General features: G+C 46.1%; 1 protein-coding gene across 1 annotated transcript in view; it reads right to left on the bottom strand.

The window, feature by feature from the left end:
- The window catches only part of LOC128691782 (synaptotagmin-17-like), a 52,434-nt gene that overhangs the window by 24,245 nt on the left and 8,772 nt on the right, over positions 1–19,417 (bottom strand). The window contains exon 4 of the mRNA XM_070100869.1: positions 1,652–1,843. Coding sequence (XP_069956970.1) covers positions 1,652–1,843 — 192 coding nt within the window. The remainder of the gene's footprint in view (positions 1–1,651; positions 1,844–19,417) is intronic.

Genomic DNA, 19,417 nt, shown 5'->3' with positions numbered 1-19,417 from the left:
ATTATGATTTACAAGTGTAATAAGAATATTTATAGTTTTTAATATACTTTTGGTTGAACAAATTGTGTGGAATATTCAACATATTTGTAATACATTTAATAGAATGTCTCAGATGTAATATTCACTGAAAACTACAGCAATACAGCATTGTATGACATGAGGGTTTAACCCTTTTTTTTTAAATATATAATATAGTGTGCAAAACAACCACTGTGAAAAAATAGTGAAATTCCAAGTGATTTGTGTTTAGCATTAGGAATAATATTAAGAGAGAAGTAAATAATAAACATGAATGTTATAGGAATGCAGTTAGAATCCTGAGTAGATCTATAACTCACTATGTTAACATGAACGTAGATAAGTATGTTTATGGAGCAACGTGCAATATGAACAGGCTGACTGATGTTGTAGTGGCCAGGCTAGGCTTGGTTACAAGTACTGACTGATGTTGTAGTGGCCAGGCTTAGGCTTGGTTACAAGTACTGACTGATGTTGTAGTGGCCTGGCTTAGGCTTACCTGGAGTTTACTTGGAGAGAGTTCCAGGGGTCAATGCCCCCGCAGCCCAGTCTGTGACCAGGCCGCCTGGTAGATCAGAGCCTGATCAACCAGGCTGTTACTGTTGGCTGCACGAAATCCAACGTAGAAGCCACAGCCCGGCTGGTCAGGCACTGACTTTAGGTGCTTGTCCAGTGCCTGCTTGAAGACAGCCAGGGGTCTATTGGTAATCCCCTTTATGTATGCTGGGAGGCAGTTGAACAGTCTCGGGCCCCTGTACTGACTGATGTTGTAGTGGCCAGGCTTAGGCTTGGTTACAAGTACTGACTGATGTTGTAGTGGTCAGGCTTAGGCTTAGTTACAAGTACTGACTGATGTTGTAGTGGGCAGGCTTAGGCTTGGTTACAAGTACTGACTGATGTTGTAGTGGTCAGGCTTAGGCTTGGTTACAAGTACTGATTGATATTGTAGTGACCAGGCTTAGGCTTGGTTACAAGTACTGACTGATGTTGTAGTGGCCTGGCTTAGGCTTGGTTACAAGTACTGACTGATATTGTAGTGACCAGGCTTAGGCTTGGTTACAAGTACTTCTGGCAGTTTGGGAGACACACAGATGATGATCAAACTAAATGCAAATTATGTGGTTAGACATATGGTCACTCTCTTGAACACTATGTGCTTAATTGTCCACTTATTGCGGAATACAGAGACAGACAGTATAATAACCTATGTGACATGTCAAGATATCTTATTAATGAAAATAAGATACCAGATATACTAAGCAAATTTCCTGAATTTGCTTGTAACAGATAAGTGAACTATAGATATAAATCCAAATGTACACCTGTTAACCCTTTTGGGGCCTAGTTCCTAGGCCTTTTGTGTGTCCATATGCTCTTGCGCTACCGTCCACAGGATGGATATGGGGTGCACAATAAACTAGCCACTTCGGTGGCAAAATCTAAAAAAAAAAATCTTTCATTATTTGTCACATTATCAAGGACCACATTATCAGGTCCCAGATAATGTGAGAACTCGTGAAAGAGCTTGGAATTTCACTATTTTTTTACAGTGGTTGTTTTGCATATTGTGATATCACCTGTTTACTGTGATCTTATTACAATAATAAAGTTTGTAATTTAGATGAATCATTACCTTCATAAGAGCTTCATATTTATTCTCCTTGGAAGTCCAGCGAGGTGACCTCTGAGCTATGGGTGACCTGGGAGGACCTGGTAGCCGAGGCTGCACCCCCTCCCCCCTAACACCTGACCAAAACTCTATAGGTCGCACATCTATCATCGGCAGCTGACGTGATGACACCGAATTGGAGCGTCGCAGCTCAATCTTAAAGAGAAAATATTGATGAATAGAGACAATATTGAACAAAACCACATATGAACATTTGATGGGTATAAAGACAAGTGAGGGAACCTTATAGAGGGTAGCTTAGTGGTGAAGGGTACTTGATCAAAGGAACTGGAGCTACCCCGCACTTCCTCGAATCAAACTTGATTAGTAAATAAGCAAGTTTACTTAAGTACAGGTACACATAAGTACAACTATCATACATAGTGTAAATTACCAACCAAGATAACCCAAAAAAGTCAAATTTACTTATTCCTATTGGAGTCCTACTTATTTCCATTGGGGTCCTTCCATTACCAAGATTCTGTAAGATCCTTACAGGAAACTGGCCTCTTCAAGGGGGGCTCCTTGGCGTGGTGAAGAGGCTCTTGGTCTGAGGAATTAGCCCTGTCGGTCTTCTTCCTCAGACCGAACCTAATTACCCCCCATTCTCCCCTCCCCTATCCCATCCTCCCCATCCTCCCCATCCTCCCCATTTTCCATTCCTCCTCCTCCTCCTCACCCCTCTCTTTTGCCCTTCCTCTTTTTGGCCTTCGGGATTTCTCCCACAGGCGCGCTAGTTCCTAGGTAGGGGAAAGGACACCGGGGTCCATCCCATTCCGTTGAGGTTCTTGGCGGTGGCGTAGTTTGCCGTGGAATCTGGATTGCCTGGGGATGTCCCGATCCCTCTCCGGTATCCCGGAGTAGCTTGGGGTGTCTTTTGGGCGACGGGTGTATCTCTGGAAGCCACCTTTCGGATTCCGGGGGTGGTGGCCGAAGGAGGTATGCTTTGTGGCGGATATCCGGCCGCCCTCTCTTTTGTCCACCGAGGTAGCTCGGCAGATGTGAGGTTGCTATCCCGGATTGCTGGTTTACTGGCATGAAGGGTAGGGTATGGCACGGGTTCCATGCTGCATCTGCGCTACTAGCGGTGTTGAGGTCCTCTTGGGCGCGGAGGGAGATTTCCGGCCCTTTCATTCCTCCTGGGAACTATTCCTCCCCGCTCCCCCCTTTTTTTATTCTTTTTTTTATTTTTATTTTCTTTTCTTCTTTCTTTTTTTTTCTTAAAAACAAAAAGCAAAGGAGTAACCTAACCATGGCAGCCCTAGTCCATGAAACCACTACCCCCGGGCCCCTTCTTGATACCGCACCCCATTCTGACCCTGCCTTGTGTTTAGACCACTCTTCGGACACTCCTGATGCCCCTGTACCTCTTGCTGGTGCTGTTTCCTCACCCGCTTCAGGTACCGGGGCTTCGACTGACTCCTTCGATTTGTCTGAACTCCGCTCTCCTTTGACTATGCTTCCGGCTTCTCCCTCTACGGTACGGCAATTTTCGAATCGCCCACCCATTTCATGCCGGACCAACTCCGGTCCTACTCCTAAACGCCAACGTCAATCTCCTGATGATGCTCCTTCGTTACCTTCCCATTCTACTCGGAAAAGACCGACACGTCAAGCACTCCCTCTCCACGCTCAGTTTCGGACCACACAATGGACTAAATTCTTTACTTTAAGACCAACTTCTTCTTCTGCCTACCTTTCTGACCATAGTATTGCCAAAGCGCTCCTGCGTCATGTTGGCAGAGATATTTCATTTCACGCTCTCAAGAGCGGTACGCGCATCGTCACTGTCCAGAATGCTACCCAAGCTCATGATCTTTCTCTCCTTTCGAATATCGATACTACTCCTATCACTATTGAAAAACATCTTTCTCTCAATTCTTGTAGTGGTACTGTCATTCTGCCCCATACCATAGTCCAACAGAATTTCCAGTCATGTGGCAATGACATTTTTGAACAACTGGCCTCTTCAAGGGGGGCTCCTTGGCGTGGTGAAGAGGCTCTTGGTCTGAGGAATTAGCCCTGTCGGTCTTCCTCAGACCGAACCTAATTACCCCCCATTCTCCCCTCCCCTATCCCATCCTCCCCATCCTCCCCTTTTTCCTTTCCTCCTCCTCCTCCTCACCCCTCCCTTTTGCCCTTCCTCTTTTTAGCCTTCGTGATTTCTCCCACAGGCGCGCTAGTTCCTAGGTAGGGGAAAGGACACCGGGGTCCATCCCATTCCGTTGAGGTTTCTTGGCGGTGGCGTAGTTTGCCGTGGAATCTGGATTGCCTAGGGATGTCCCGATCCCTCTCCGGTAACCCGGAGTAGCTTTGGGTGTCTTTTGGGCGACGGGTGTATCTCTGGAAGCCACCTTTCGGATTCCGGGGGTGGTGGCTGAAGGAGGTATGCTTTGTGGCGGATATCCGGCCGCCCTCTCTTTTGTCCACCGAGGTAGCTCGGCAGATGTGAGGTTGCTATCCCAGATTGCTGGTTTACTGGCATGAAGGGTAGGGTATGGCACGGGTTCCATGCTGCATCTGCGTTACTAGCGGTGTCGAGTCCTCTTGGGCGCGGAGGGAGATTTCTGGCCCTTTCATTCCTCCTAGGAACTATCCCTCCCCGGTCCCCCCCTTTTTTTTCTTTTTTTTATTTTTATTTTCTTTTCTTCTTTCTTTTTTTTTTCTTAAAAACAAAAAGAAAGAAGTAACCTAACCATGGCAGCCCTAGTCCATGAACCTGGTACCCCCGGGCCCCTTCTTGATACCGCACCCCGTTCTGACCCCGCCTCGTCTTTGGACCACTCTTCAGACATTCCTCATGCCTCTGTACCTATTGCCGGTGCTGTTTCCTCACCCGCTTCAGGTACTGAGGCCTCGACTGACTCCTTCGATTTATCAGACCTTCACTCTCCTCTGACTATGCTTCCGGCCTCTCCCTCTACGGTGCGGCAATTTTCAAATCGCCGACCCGTTCCACGTCGGACCAACTCTGGTCCCACGCCTAAACGTCAACGACAATTACCTGCTGATGATACTTCTCCACCTTCACCTTCTCGTTCTTCTCAGAAACGATCGACACGTCCTTCACTACCTTTCCACGCTCAGTTTCAGACTGAACAGTGGACTAAATTCTTCACTTTACGACCAACTTCCTCTACTGCCTATCTTTCTGACCATAGTATTGGCAAGGCACTCCTACGCCATGTTGGTAAAGATATTTCTTTTCATGCTCTTAAGAGCGGTACGCGCATCATTACCGTACAGAATGCTACCCAGGCTCGTGAGCTCTCTCGTCTTTCCCATATAGATACTGTTCCTGTCACCCTTGAAAAACATCATTCCCTCAATTCTTGTAGTGGTACCGTTATTCTGCCCCATACCATAGTTCAACAAAATTTCCAGACATGTGGCACCGACATTCTAGAACAGCTGGAACTCCAAGATCTCCCAATCCTCAAGGTAGACACTTACGTTCTTCCTGCCCGTGGGCGGAGACGATACCCTAGCAATGTGGCTCGTTTAACTTTTGACAGCCGAGAACTCCCATCCTCCGTTTATATAGCAGGACATCGGTTACAAGTTCGAAAGGTGATCCCTACACCACAACAGTGTAGAAATTGCTGGCGATTTGGCCATCCAGCGAAATATTGCAGATCTATCGCCGAATGCCCAGTCTGTGGTGCCGATGACCATTCTAATACGTCTTGCAATCGATCTCCCTCTTGCCTTAACTGTCATGAGGCTCACCCTTCGTACTCTCGCCGCTGTCAGGTCTATTTAAACGAGCGGGAAATCCGTTACCTCAAAGAGACAGAAGGTCTCCCTTATGCCATGGCAGTTTCTCATCTCCGCCTCCAAGGGAGACTCCCACGTGTTTCTTATTCCCGTGTTTCAAAACGTCCCCCCACTTCTGGTATCCCATCTTCTACACCCACCTCTGTGGTTACCTCTCCCATAATCACTCCTGTATCTAATCCTTTTGCTGTCCTCGGCTCAGACGTCCCTACTTCAACGCCTCAGTCTAATCTCGCTTCTTCGAGTTCTCTCTTACAAGCCTCCGTATCGACGAGACCTCGTACGACACCTCTTCCCAATCGTCCCTCTACTTCTCAAAAGTCAAAAAAAGGTCCGGTAACACCTCCTACCCATCTTCCACCTCCTCATTTTACCCTCCCTGTCTCTGTCCCTAGTTCTTCCCCTCTCACTGGCTCAGTTACAAGTGCAGAGGTTCACCCTCCTCCTCGTAATGTACCTTCCTCCCCTGTTCCCTCCCAAGTTCCTTCCTCTTCTGCCACCTCCCAGGTTCCTGTCTCTTCTGTCCCCTGCCACGCTTCTCCAGTTCCCTCCACCCTTTCGCCCCCCCCTACCTTGGTACAGTCCAATACAGTTCCAATCTTTACTCATCCTCCCCCTACCATTCCCAATATTGTCTCCCATACGACATCTCTGAATTCCGAAACACTTGAAGCAATCTCTGAATATATTGCAGAGACCAAACCATCAATGGACACTGATCCACCTTCCGCTCTTTCTCTCTCCTCTGCTCCATCTGCGCAACTCCTTTCTTCACAGCGCACCGTTCCTTCGCTGCTTGAACATTTTCCACTGCCTCCGCATGTGGACTTTTCTAACCCTTCTAGTCCGTAGGAACCCTTACCTGCGGATTTCAAGTATCTTTATCATTGCCAATCATGGCCTTTTTACAGTGGAATATACGCGGCCTCAGGGGTAATCGGGGTGAGCTTCAGATGTTACTCTCCCAGTTTGCCCCTGTTGGTGTTTGCTTACAGGAACCAAAATTACACTCTGCTGTTATTTCTCACATCTCAGGCTATAATTTATTGTATTCTTCAGATCCTTTTCCTGATGGGACCTTTAATGAAAGTGCCCTTCTTCTCCGCACTGATATTCCGTACCATCAGCTATTTATTCATACTTCGCTGCATTACACAGCAGCCCGTATCCACTTACATAGGTGGTATACGCTCTGTTCTTTATATCTCTCTCCTTCTCGGGCATTATCTATTCCGGATTTTGCCTTCCTTGTTTCGTCATTACCGCCACCGATTCTGTTACTTGGTGATTTTAATGCCCACCATTTCCTCTGGGGAGGGTCTCACTGTGATTCCCGTGGAATTCAGTTAGAGGCTTTTCTTGCCACCCACCCCCTCCATGTTTTAAATACAGGTACTCACACCCATTTTGATCCTCGGACTCATACTCTCTCTTGCATCGATCTCTCAGTTTGCTCTTCCTCCGCCGCATTAGACTTTACTTGGTCTGTTCTCCCGGACTTACATGACAGTGATCATTTCCCAATCATTCTTACTTCCCCTTCATATACGCCACCTCTTCGCACCCCACGCTGGCAATTTAATCGGGCAAATTGGAACCTTTACTCACACCTGACTGTTTTTAAAGAGGTTCCTTCTTCGTCCTCCATCGATGAGCTTTTACACCTCTTCTCGTCCTCCGTTTTCACCGCAGCTTCTCATTCTATACCCCAAACTTCGGGCAGGCATTCTCAGAAATGCGTGCCTTGGTGGTCTCCTGCTTGTGCTCGTGCAGTACGTTTGAAACGCGCTGCATGGGGCAGGTACCGGTACAATAGAACCACAGAGCGACTCCTTGATTTTAAACAGAAGCGTGCGATCGCTCGCCGTGTCATCCGTGACGCTAAACGCACTTGCTGGCGAGATTATGTCTCCACCATCACCTCTGCTTCCTCTATGAGTGCAGTCTGGAAAAAAGTACGAAAACTGAGTGGTAAATATTCTCCTGACCCGGCTCCTGTTCTGCGGGTTGCCGGTGTTGATATAGCAAACCCACTAGATGTTGCCAATGAAATTGGCAATCATCTGGTCCGTATTTCTCAGGGACTCCATCTATGCCCCTCATTTCTTTCCTCAAAGTCTGCCAGAGAGTTAGCACCCTTGGACTTTTCTTCTCTCAGAGAAGAACAGTATAATGTGCCTTTTACACTTCAAGAACTGGAGGCAACACTCTCAGCTTGTCGATCATCGGCAGCTGGGCCCGACGACATTCATATTCGTATGCTACAACATTTACATCAGTCAGCCCTTGCAGTCCTATTACGCCTTTACAATCTTATTTGGTCACAAGGAGTTCTTCCACAGCTGTGGAAATCCGCCATTGTTCTCCCTTTCCGCAAACCAGGCACTACGGGACATGAAACCTCCCACTATCGTCCCATTGCTCTTACCAGTGCAGTTTGCAAAGTAATGGAACGTCTAGTAAATAGACGTTTAGTGTGGTATTTAGAGAGACACAACAGTCTCTCCACTCGTCAATATGGCTTTCGTAAGGGACGTTCTACCATAGACCCCTTACTGCGCTTGGATACGTATGTTCGTAATGCCTTTGCGAATAACCACTCAGTTATTGCCATATTTTTTGACCTTGAGAAGGCATATGACACAACTTGGAGGTATAATATTTTAGCCCAAGCCCACTCCTTAGGCCTTCGAGGCAATCTACCATCCTTCCTTAAGAACTTTTTAACTGACAGGCATTTCCGTGTTCGGGTTAATAATGTGCTCTCCCCGGACTTTGTCCAAGCTGAAGGTGTCCCCCAGGGATGTGTTCTGAGCACAACACTTTTTCTCCTTGCTATTAATGATTTGGCCTCTAGTCTTCCATCAAATATTTGGTCATCACTCTATGTTGATGACTTCGCTATTGCCTGTGCAGGCGCTGACTGTCACCTCCTTACAGTTTCTCTCCAGCATGCAGTCGACCGTGTTTCCAATTGGGCCACCACACATGGGTTTAAATTTTCCAGCACTAAAACCCACCAAATCACTTTCACTAGACGCTCTGTCATCTCTGATCATCCTTTGTACCTCTATGGCTCACGTATCCCTGAACGTGATACAGTCAAGTTTCTGGGCCTCCTCTTTGATAGTATGTTATCCTGGAAACCTCACATTACCTCTCTGAAGGCAACTTGTCACAGCCGGCTGAACCTTCTTAAAACCCTTGCTCATCTTTCGTGGGGAGCTGATCGTCGAACCCTCCTTCACCTACATTCCACCCTTATTTTATCGAAACTTGATTATGGTGGCCAGATCTATTCAGCGGCATCTCCTGCTACTCTCTCTAGCCTTAACCCCATTCATCACCAAGGATTACGTTTATGCCTTGGTGCTTTTCGCTCTTCCCCTGTCGAAAGCCTCTATGCAGAAGCGAACGTTCCATCCTTATCCGATCGCCGTGATGCCCATTGCCTGCGCTACTATGTACGCTCTCATGATCTCCGCAATCCTTCCATTTATAGAATGGTCACTGATATTAGTAGACATTCTTTATTTGTTCGCCGCCCCTGCTTACTCCGTCCCTTCTCTCTTCGCCTTCATTCGCTCTTGTCTTCTCTTCAACTACCACCTTTCTATGTACATGTAGCATCTCACTTTTCCCTACCCCCCTGGGAAGTTCCAGCTGTTCGAGTCTGTTCTTTCTCCCTCCCTTGCTCGAAAGCCCAACTGTCTACGGTCGCTTCCCGCTCTCTTTTTCTTGACCACTTTCACTCTCATTCTCATGCCATTGCTGTGTACACAGATGGCTCTAAGTCTTCTGACGGCGTAGGATTCGCAGCAGTGTTTCCGGACAGCGTCGTACAAGGGCATTTACTATCTTCAGCTAGTATTTTTACTGCTGAATTATATGCCATCCTTACAGCACTTATCCGTATTGCATCTATGCCTGTGTCATCATTTGCGGTTGTCTCAGACTCCCTTAGTGCTTTACAGGCTATACAAAAATTTGATACACCTCACCCCTTAGTCCTCCGTATCCAACTTTGGCTACGCCGCATCTTTACTAAGCATAAAGATATTGTTTTTTGTTGGGTCCCTGGTCATGTTGACGTACAGGGCAATGAACAGGCAGACACTGCTGCGCGGTCAGCAGTACATGACCTACCAGTTTCCTATAGAGGTATTCCATGTACGGACTATTTTGCTGTAATATCTTCCCACCTTCACACCCGTTGGCAACAACGTTGGTCTACTATGCTCGGCAACAAACTTCAGTCTATTAAACCGAGTATAGGTTACTGGCCGTCTTCTTATCACCAGTGTCGAGGTTGGGAGACTACTCTCTCCCGTCTTCGCATTGGCCATACTCGTCTTACTCATGGATATCTCATGGAGAGGCGTCTTGCTCCTCTCTGTGAGAATTGCCAAGCTCCATTATCAGTCAGCCACATTCTGTTGGACTGCCCACTTTATCAACGAGCACGCAGAATTTACCTCTGTCGTCGTCTTCGCCCCGCTGCTCTCTCTTTACCTTCCCTTCTCGCTGATGGACCCACCTTTCATCCGGACTCTCTCATTGACTTTTTGACAACGACTGACTTACTTCACAAATTCTGATACTTTCAGCCCTTTCTACTTGTATCTCTTGCTACCCTCTACCCCCGTACTATCCCCTGCCCCGCTGTTTTCTGTAACCTGCTGATCATCCCCCCTCCCTTCTGCCATCCAATTCCCTTGCTTCCTTCCCTACCCTGCAGCGCTGTATAGCCCTTGTGGCTTAGCGCTTCTTTTTGATTATAATAATTTGAACAACTGGAACTCCAGGATCTCCCAATCCTCAAAGTAGACACTTATGTCCTTCCTGCCCGGGGGCGGAGACGTTACCCTTGCAATGTGGCTCGTTTAACTTTTGACAGCCGAGAACTCCCGTCCTCTGTATATGTCGCGGGACATCGGTTACAAGTTCGAAAGGTGATACCTACACCGCAACAATGTAGAAATTGCTGGCGTTTTGGTCACCCAGCGAAATATTGCAGATCTATGGCCGAATGCCCAGTCTGTGGTGCCGACGACCATTCTAATACATCTTGCAGTCAACCTCCATCTTGCCTTAATTGTAATGAAGCTCACCCTTCATACTCCCGCCGTTGCCAGGTCTACTTAAATGAACGTGAAATCCGTTGCCTCAAAGAGGCAGAAGGTCTCCCTTATGCTATGGCAGTTACTCATCTCCGCCTCCAAGGGAGACTACCCCGTGTTTCTTATTCTCGTGTTTCCAAACGTCCCCCCACTTCTGGGGTCCCATCTTCTGCAGCCTCCTCTGTTGTTACCCCTCCCATAGCCACTACGGCATCTAATCCTTTTGCTGTCCTTGGCTCTGACGTCCCGACTACAACTCAGTCTGTTCTCACATCTTCGCGTCCTTCCTCACAAGACCTCGTACGACACCTAATACCAATCGCCCCTCTACTCAGAAGTCCAAAAAATCCACATTGCTCAAATCTTCTTTGCCCCTTCCTTCCCTTCTTCCACCTCCACACTTTACCTTTCCAGTCTCTGTACCTAGTTCTTCCCCTCTCTCTGGCTCTATTACAAGTGTGGAGATTCACCCTCCTCCTCGTACTATGCCTTCCACCCCCGTCCCCTCCCAAGTTTCTCCCTCTTCTGTCACCTCCCAGGTTTCTGCCTCTTCTGTCCCCCCCCACACTTCATCTCTAGTCCCTTACACTTTTCCCTCCCCCTCTACTTTGGTACAGTCCATTACTGTCCCAATCTTTACTCACCCTCCTCCTCCTATCTCCAATATGGTCTCCCATACATCTTTGAATTCAGAAACACTTGAAGCCATTTCAGAATATATTGCAGAGACTAAACCTTCAATGGACACTGATTCACTTCCTGTTCCTTCTCTTCCCTCTCCTCCATCTTCACAACCCCATTCTTCGCAACGCTCCGTTCCTTCGCTACTTGAACATCTTCCAATGCCACCACACGTTGACTTTTCTAACCCCTCTAGTCCGTAGGTGCCTTTACCTACAGATTCCTGATATTTTCTTCATCGCCAATCATGGCCTATTTACAGTGGAATATCCGCGGCCTCAGGGGTAATCGGGGTGAGCTTCAGATGTTGCTTTCCAGGTTTTCCCCTGTTGGTGCTTGCTTACAAGAACCAAAATTACACTCGGCTGTTTTCCAACCTATCTCAGGCTATAATTTATTGTATTCTTCGGATCCTTTCTCAGATGGGACCTTTAATGAAAGTGCCCTTCTTCTACGCAATGATATTCCGTACTGTCAACTATTTGTCCATACCTCGCTGCATTACACTGCAGCCCGTATCCACTTGAATAAGTGGTTTACAATATGTTCTTTATATCTCTCTCCTTCTCGAGCATTTTCTATCCCAGACTTTGCCTTTCTTGTTTCATCCTTACCACCACCACTTCTGTTACTTGGTGATTTTAATGCCCACCATTTCCTCTGGGGGGGGGTCTCATTGTGACTCACGTGGCATTCAGTTGGAGGCTTTTCTTGCCTCTCACCCCCTCCATGTTTTAAATACGGGTACTCCCACCCATTTTGATCCTCGTACTCATACTCTCTCTTGCATCGATCTATCAGTCTGCTCTTCCTCCACTGCACTAGACTTCACCTGGTCTGTTCTACCAGACTTACATGACAGCGATCATTTTCCGATCATTCTTACTTCTCCTTCCTATTCACCACCTTTCCGTAGCCCTCGCTGGCAATTTGATCGGGCAAATTGGGATCTTTACTCACACCTCACTGCTTTTAGTGAGGTTCCTTCTTCATCCTCCATTGATGAGCTCCTACACATCTTCTCGACATCAGTTTATACCGCAGCTTCTCATTCTATACCCCAAACCTCAGGCAGGCATTCTCAGAAGTGCGTGCCTTGGTGGTCTCCTGCTTGTGCTCGTGCAGTACGTTTGAAACGTGCTGCATGGGGCAGGTACCGGTACAATAGAACCGCTGAGAGACTTGTTGATTTTAAGCAGAAGCGTGCGATCGCTCGCCGTGTCATCCGTGAAGCTAAACGCACTTGTTGGCGAGACTATGTTTCCACCATCACCTCTGCTTCTTCTATGAGTGCAGTCTGGAAAAAAGTGAGGAAATTGAGTGGTAAATACTCTCCTGACCCGGCTCCTGTTCTACGGGTCACTGGTGTTGATATAGCAAACCCTCTCGACGTTGCCATTGAACTTGGCACACATCTGGTCCGTATTTCCCGAGGGCTCCATCTATGCCCCTCGTTTCTTTCCTTAAAGTCTGCCAGAGAGTTAGTACCCTTGGACTTTTCTTCTCTCGGAGAAGAACAGTATAATGTGCCTTTTACACTTCAAGAACTGGAGGCAACGCTCTCAGCTTGCCGATCATCGGCAGCTGGGCCTGATGACATTCATATTCGTATGTTACAACATTTACATCGGTCAGCCCTTGTAGTCCTCTTACACCTCTTCAATCTTATTTGGGCACAAGGAGTTCTTCCCCAGCTGTGGAAATCTGCCATTGTTCTCCCTTTCCGCAAACCGGGTACTACAGGACATGATGCCTCCCACTATCGCCCCATCGCTCTTACTAGTGCAGTTTGCAAAGTGATGGAACGCCTCGTAAATCGACGTTTAATGTGGTATTTAGAGACTCACAACAGTCTCTCCGCTAGTCAATATGGCTTTCGTAAGGGTCATTCTACCATAGACCCCTTACTACGCTTGGATACGTATGTTCGTAATGCCTTTGCGAATAATCACTCAGTTATTGCCATTTTTTTTGACCTTGAGAAGGCATATGACACAACTTGGAGGTATAATATTTTGGCCCAGGCCCATTCCTTAGGCCTCCGAGGCAATCTACCATCCTTCCTTAAGAACTTTTTAACTGACAGACATTTCCGTGTTCGAGTCAATAATGTTCTTTCCCCGGACTTCGTCCAAGCTGAAGGTGTCCCTCAGGGATGTGTTCTCAGCACAACACTTTTTCTCCTTGCTATAAATGATTTGGCCTCTGTTCTTCCACCCAATATTTGGTCATCACTCTATGTTGATGACTTCGCTATTGCTTGTGCAGGCGCTGACTGTCACCTTATTGCAGTTTCTCTCCAGCATGCGGTCGACCGTGTTTCCACTTGGGCCACCACACATGGGTTTAAATTTTCAAGTACCAAAACTCACCAAATTACTTTCACTAGACGCTCTGTTATCTCCGATCATCCTTTGTATCTCTATGGCTCCCGTATCCCCGAACGTGATACAGTCAGGTTTCTAGGCCTTCTCTTTGACCGTCGGTTAACCTGGAAACCTCACATTACCTCTCTGAAGGCAACTTGTCACAGCCGGCTAAACCTTCTTAAAACCCTTGCTCATCTTTCCTGGGGAGCTGATCGTCAAACTCTGCTTCGCCTACATTCAGCCCTCGTTTTATCGAAACTCGATTATGGTGACCAGATTTATTCCGCGGCCTCTCCTGCTACTCTCTCTAGCCTTAACTCTATCCATCACCAAGGCTTACGTTTGTGCCTTGGTGCTTTTCGCTCTTCCCCTGTTGAGAGCCTCTATACAGAAGCAAATGTTCCATCCTTGTCTGATCGCCGTGATGCCCATTGCCTTCGTTACTATGTACGCTCTCACGATCTACACAATCCTTCCATTTATAGAATGGTCACCGATATTAGTAGACATTCTTTATTCGTTCGCCGCCCCTGTTTGCTCCGTCCCTTTTCTCTTCGCCTACTTTCACTCTTGTCTTCCCTTCAGTTACCACCTTTATATGTTCATGTAGCATCTCACTTTTCCCTACCCCCCTGGGAAGTTCCAGCTGTTCGGGTCTGTTCTTTCTCACTCCCTTGCTCGAAAGCTCAACTGCCTACGGTGGCTTCCCGCTCTCTTTTTCTTGATCACTTCCACTCTCATTCTCATGCCACCGCTGTGTACACAGATGGCTCTAAGTCTTCAGACGGCGTCGGATTCGCAGCAGTGTTTCCGGACAGCGTCGTACGAGGGCATTTACTATCTTCAGCTAGCATTTTTACTGCTGAACTGTATGCCATTCTTGCAGCACTTATTCGTATCGCATCTATGCCTGTGTCATCATTTGTAGTAGTCTCAGACTCCCTTAGTGCTCTACAGGCTATACGAAAATTTGATACATCTCATCCCCTAGTTCTCCGTATCCAACTTTGGCTACGCCGTATCTCTACCAAACATAAAGATATTGTTTTTTGTTGGGTCCCTGGTCATGTCGACGTACAGGGCAATGAACAGGCAGACACTGCTGCGCGGTCAGCAGTATATGACCTACCAATTTCCTATCGAGGTGTTCCATTTCTGGACTATTTTGCTGCAATAGCTACCCACCTTCGCACCCGTTGGCAACAACGTTGGTCAACTCTGCTCGGTAACAAACTTCATTCTATTAAACCGAGCATAGGTTACTGGCCGTCTTCTTGTCATCAGTGCCGAGGTTGGGAGACCACTCTCTCCCGCCTTCGCATTGGCCACACTCGTCTTACTCATGGGTATCTCATGGAGAGGCACCCTGTTCCTCTCTGTGAGCAGTGTCAAGTTCCAGTATCGATTAGCCACATTCTGTTAGACTGCCCTCTCTATCAACGAGCACGCAGAATTTACCTCCAACGTCGTCTTCGTTCTCCTACTCTCTCTTTACCTTCCCTTCTTGCTGATGGACCCTCCTTTAATCCTGACTCTCTCATTGACTTCTTGACAACGACTGATTTACTCCACAAACTCTGATGATACTTTTCGCACTCCCCTCAGCCCTTTCTGGTTCAGTCTCTTGCTGCCCTTTACCCTTTCACCATCCACTGCCCCGCTGTTATCCGTAACCTGTTGCTCATCCATCTCCCTTTTGCCACCTGATGCCCTCGCTTCCTTCCTGCCCTGCAGCGCTGTATAGTCCTTGTGGCTTAGCGCTTCTTTTTGATTATAATAATAATAATCTAGGCCTTCTCTTTGACCGTCGGTTAACCTGGAAACCTCACATTACCTCTCTGAAGGCAACTTGTCACAGCCGGCTAAACCTTCTTAAAACCCTTGCTCATCTTTCCTGGGGAGCTGATCGTCAAACTCTGCTTCGCCTACATTCAGCCCTCGTTTTATCGAAACTCGATTATGGTGACCAGATTTATTCCGCGGCCTCTCCTGCTACTCTCTCTAGCCTTAACTCTATCCATCACCAAGGCTTACGTTTGTGCCTTGGTGCTTTTCGCTCTTCCCCTGTTGAGAGCCTCTATACAGAAGCAAATGTTCCATCCTTGTCTGATCGCCGTGATGCCCATTGCCTTCGTTACTATGTACGCTCTCACGATCTACACAATCCTTCCATTTATAGAATGGTCACCGATATTAGTAGACATTCTTTATTCGTTCGCCGCCCCTGTTTGCTCCGTCCCTTTTCTCTTCGCCTACATTCACTCTTGTCTTCCCTTCAGTTACCACCTTTATATGTTCATGTAGCATCTCACTTTTCCCTACCCCCCCCCCCCCCTGGGAAGTTCCAGCTGTTCGGGTCTGTTCTTTCTCACTCCCTTGCTCGAAAGCTCAACTGCCTACGGTGGCTTCCCGCTCTCTTTTTCTTGATCACTTCCACTCCCATTCTCATGCCACCGCTGTGTACACAGATGGCTCTAAGTCTTCAGACAGCGTCGGATTCGCAGCAGTGTTTCCGGACAGCGTCGTACGGGGGCATTTACTATCTTCAGCTAGCATTTTTACTGCTGAACTGTATGCCATTCTTGCAGCACTTATTCGTATCGCATCTATGCCTGTGTCATCATTTGTAGTAGTCTCAGACTCCCTTAGTGCTCTACAGGCTATACGAAAATTTGTTACATCTCATCCCCTAGTTCTCCGTATCCAACTTTGGCTACGCCGTATCTCTACCAAACATAAAGATATTGTTTTTTGTTGGGTCCCTGGTCATGTCGACGTACAGGGCAATGAACAGGCAGACACTGCTGCGCGGTCAGCAGTACATGACCTACCAATTTCCTATCGAGGTGTTCCATTTCTGGACTATTTTGCTGCAATAGCTACCCACCTTCGCACCCGTTGGCAACAACATTGGTCAACTCTGCTCGGTAACAAACTTCATTCTATTAAACCGAGCATAGGTTACTGGCCGTCTTCTTGTCATCAGTGCCGAGGTTGGGAGACCACTCTCTCCCGCCTTCGCATTGGCCACACTCGTCTTACTCATGGGTATCTCATGGAGAGGCACCCTGTTCCTCTCTGTGAGCAGTGTCAAGTTCCAGTATCAATTAGCCACATTCTGTTAGACTGCCCTCTCTATCAACGAGCACGCAGAATTTACCTCCAACGTCGTCTTCGTTCTACTACTCTCTCTTTACCTTCCCTTCTTGCTGATGGACCCTCCTTTAATCCTGACTCTCTCATTGACTTCTTGACAACGACTGATTTACTCCACAAACTCTGATGATACTTTTCGCACTCCCCTCAGCCCTTTCTAGTTCAGTCTCTTGCTGCCCTTTACCCTTTCACCATCCACTACCCCGCTGTTATCCGTAACCTATTACTCATCCATCTCCCTTTTGCCACCTGATGCCCTCGCTTCCTTCCTGCCCTGCAGCGCTGTATAGTCCTTGTGGCTTAGTGCTTCTTTTTGATTATAATAATAATACAGGAAACTGGGTATATAAATTTGTGGTAATAAATTGGTATTACACTCATGGGAAAAGCACTAAATCCAAAGAGGTTACTCAGTGATTAGAAGAACGGAAAACAATCAGGTTTGATCCGAGATAAGGAAAATCAGGCCCAATTCCTTGGATCAAGAGCCCCCTCACCAGCATCAAGCCTTCCTTAAACAGAAATACTGTACAAACAATACAATAAATAGGTTAGGTATTGTTAGCCAGGAAACAGGACAAGTGTTCCTTGACAGGGGTCTTTGTTATATGATGACCCCGGTGGTGTGCAGAGGGGAGAGCCGAAGGGGCAGTGGCCCCGGGCATCCAAACGGAGAAGGAAATAAGATAGTGATTTGGAGCATACAATCAAGGAGTTGGCCATGGGCATCACCAGACCTCTGCATGCCACTGGATGACCCACAGCTGGAGGTTTTGGTCATCTAACCGAGGCCTTCCACTGGCTTACCACTCCACCATTTTAAAAATTATGGCCATAAATAAAAGCAATGATGCCTTATCACCAAATAATAAATAAGTATACCTGATATACCACATGTTTGACTCGACCCTCAACCCTACACAAGAACTCCATGAAATAAAAAGCCCTAAAATTTAGAACTCCTTTACAGAAAATGCAAAAAAAAGACTCCAACCACTGTAGATATGTAGATATAAATCCATATGTACACCTGTTAACCCTTTTGGGGCCTAGTTCCTAGGCCTTTTGTGTATCCATATGCTCTTGCGCTACCGTCCACAGGATAGATATGGGGTGCACAATAAACTAGCCACTTTGGCAAAATCAAAATCTAAACACCAGCTTCGAAAATATTGCCACAATGCACCAACTAATTCTGACTTAAACCTTACTTACACAGTTTGTTTAAGCCTGATTAGTAAGTTTATTTAAGCACAGGTACACATAAGCACAATTATTATGCATAATTAAAAATGTATATATGTATATATCATAAATTGTACTACCTAATAATAATAGAGTAAAATGCTGAATATTTGTATTCTACCACTCTTCACTAATTATGTATCTAATTATATATGTATCTAATAATGTATGTTCAAATGTACTGTTCCATAAAGTATATCAATATAGAATAAGAATTAGTATTAGTCTGCCTGAAATGCCTAGGCATGCTAGTGGCCTTCTTTGTAATTAATATTTTATATGTAAACCACACATTGTAAGCTTTGCAAGGAAATAATCGTTTTCATTTTCATTCACGTCTATAAGTAGTACAGTGGTACCTTGTGATACAAAATTAATTCGTTCCAGAAGGCTGTTCAAGTGCTGATACTGAACGAATTTGTTCCCATAAGGAATAGTGTCAATTAGATTAATCCGTTTGAGGCCCCCAAATATACACTTAACAAAAGCACTTGCATAAATACACTTACATAATTGTTCGAGTTGGTACCCCAAGGTACCACTGTATTAGGTTAAGTCTCCCTGAAAGACCTGTGCATGATAGTGGCTTTCTTTGTACCAATTAAATTATGAAATGTAAACACACATTGTAACCTTAGCAAAGAAAAAAAAAATGATTTTATTTTTATTTATTTTATAATGGAAATCACCCACCAGGATAACTCAAAATAGTCAAAGTGATTTATTTCCATTACAGCCTCTCCTCACTTAACGACGGAGTTCCGTTCCTAAGAGCACGTTGGTAAACGAACTCGTCTCTAAGTGAGGAGCATACTATAATGGTAGTGGGTTTGTGTCAACCATCTTTAATATTGTTTTAATGTCATCTTTGCACCATTTATAACATTTGTGGTATAATTTTAAATGTTTATACAGTAGTGTACTGTATATTGCAATGAACAGAATAGAGGAAATCAGCTCTAATATACATTACTTAGGTTTGCCTACTGCTCAGAGAGCCCGTCGTAAGTCTGAGTAGTCGGTAAATGAGTACATCGCTAAGTGAGGAGAGGCTGTATAAGTCTGGTGATCTAAATCACATCAGCAATCATATTGATGTTCACACTATCATCACTATGTTCCCCATCAGCAAAATGGGTACCTGGGTGTTAGTGGACTGGTGTGGGTCGCATCCTGGGACACTGACCTAATTTGCCCGACATGCAGAGCATAACAAGGGACTTTCTATATAGTAGTACGTATGTCATTGTTGTCAGCTATGGTCTGTATACCTTGTACATGTACTTGTAGTAAATAAGGATATTATTATTATTATTATTATGTATTAATCTCACAGTATCATAATTCATATTACAAATTGCTACAATTTTTCAATGCCAAAT

The sequence above is a fragment of the Cherax quadricarinatus genome, chromosome 75 (assembly GCF_038502225.1).
Source record: "Cherax quadricarinatus isolate ZL_2023a chromosome 75, ASM3850222v1, whole genome shotgun sequence".
NCBI classification, from domain to species: Eukaryota; Metazoa; Arthropoda; class Malacostraca; order Decapoda; family Parastacidae; genus Cherax; species Cherax quadricarinatus.
Note: the sequence above shows the minus strand (reverse complement) of the source record. Positions and strands in the feature narration are given on the sequence as shown.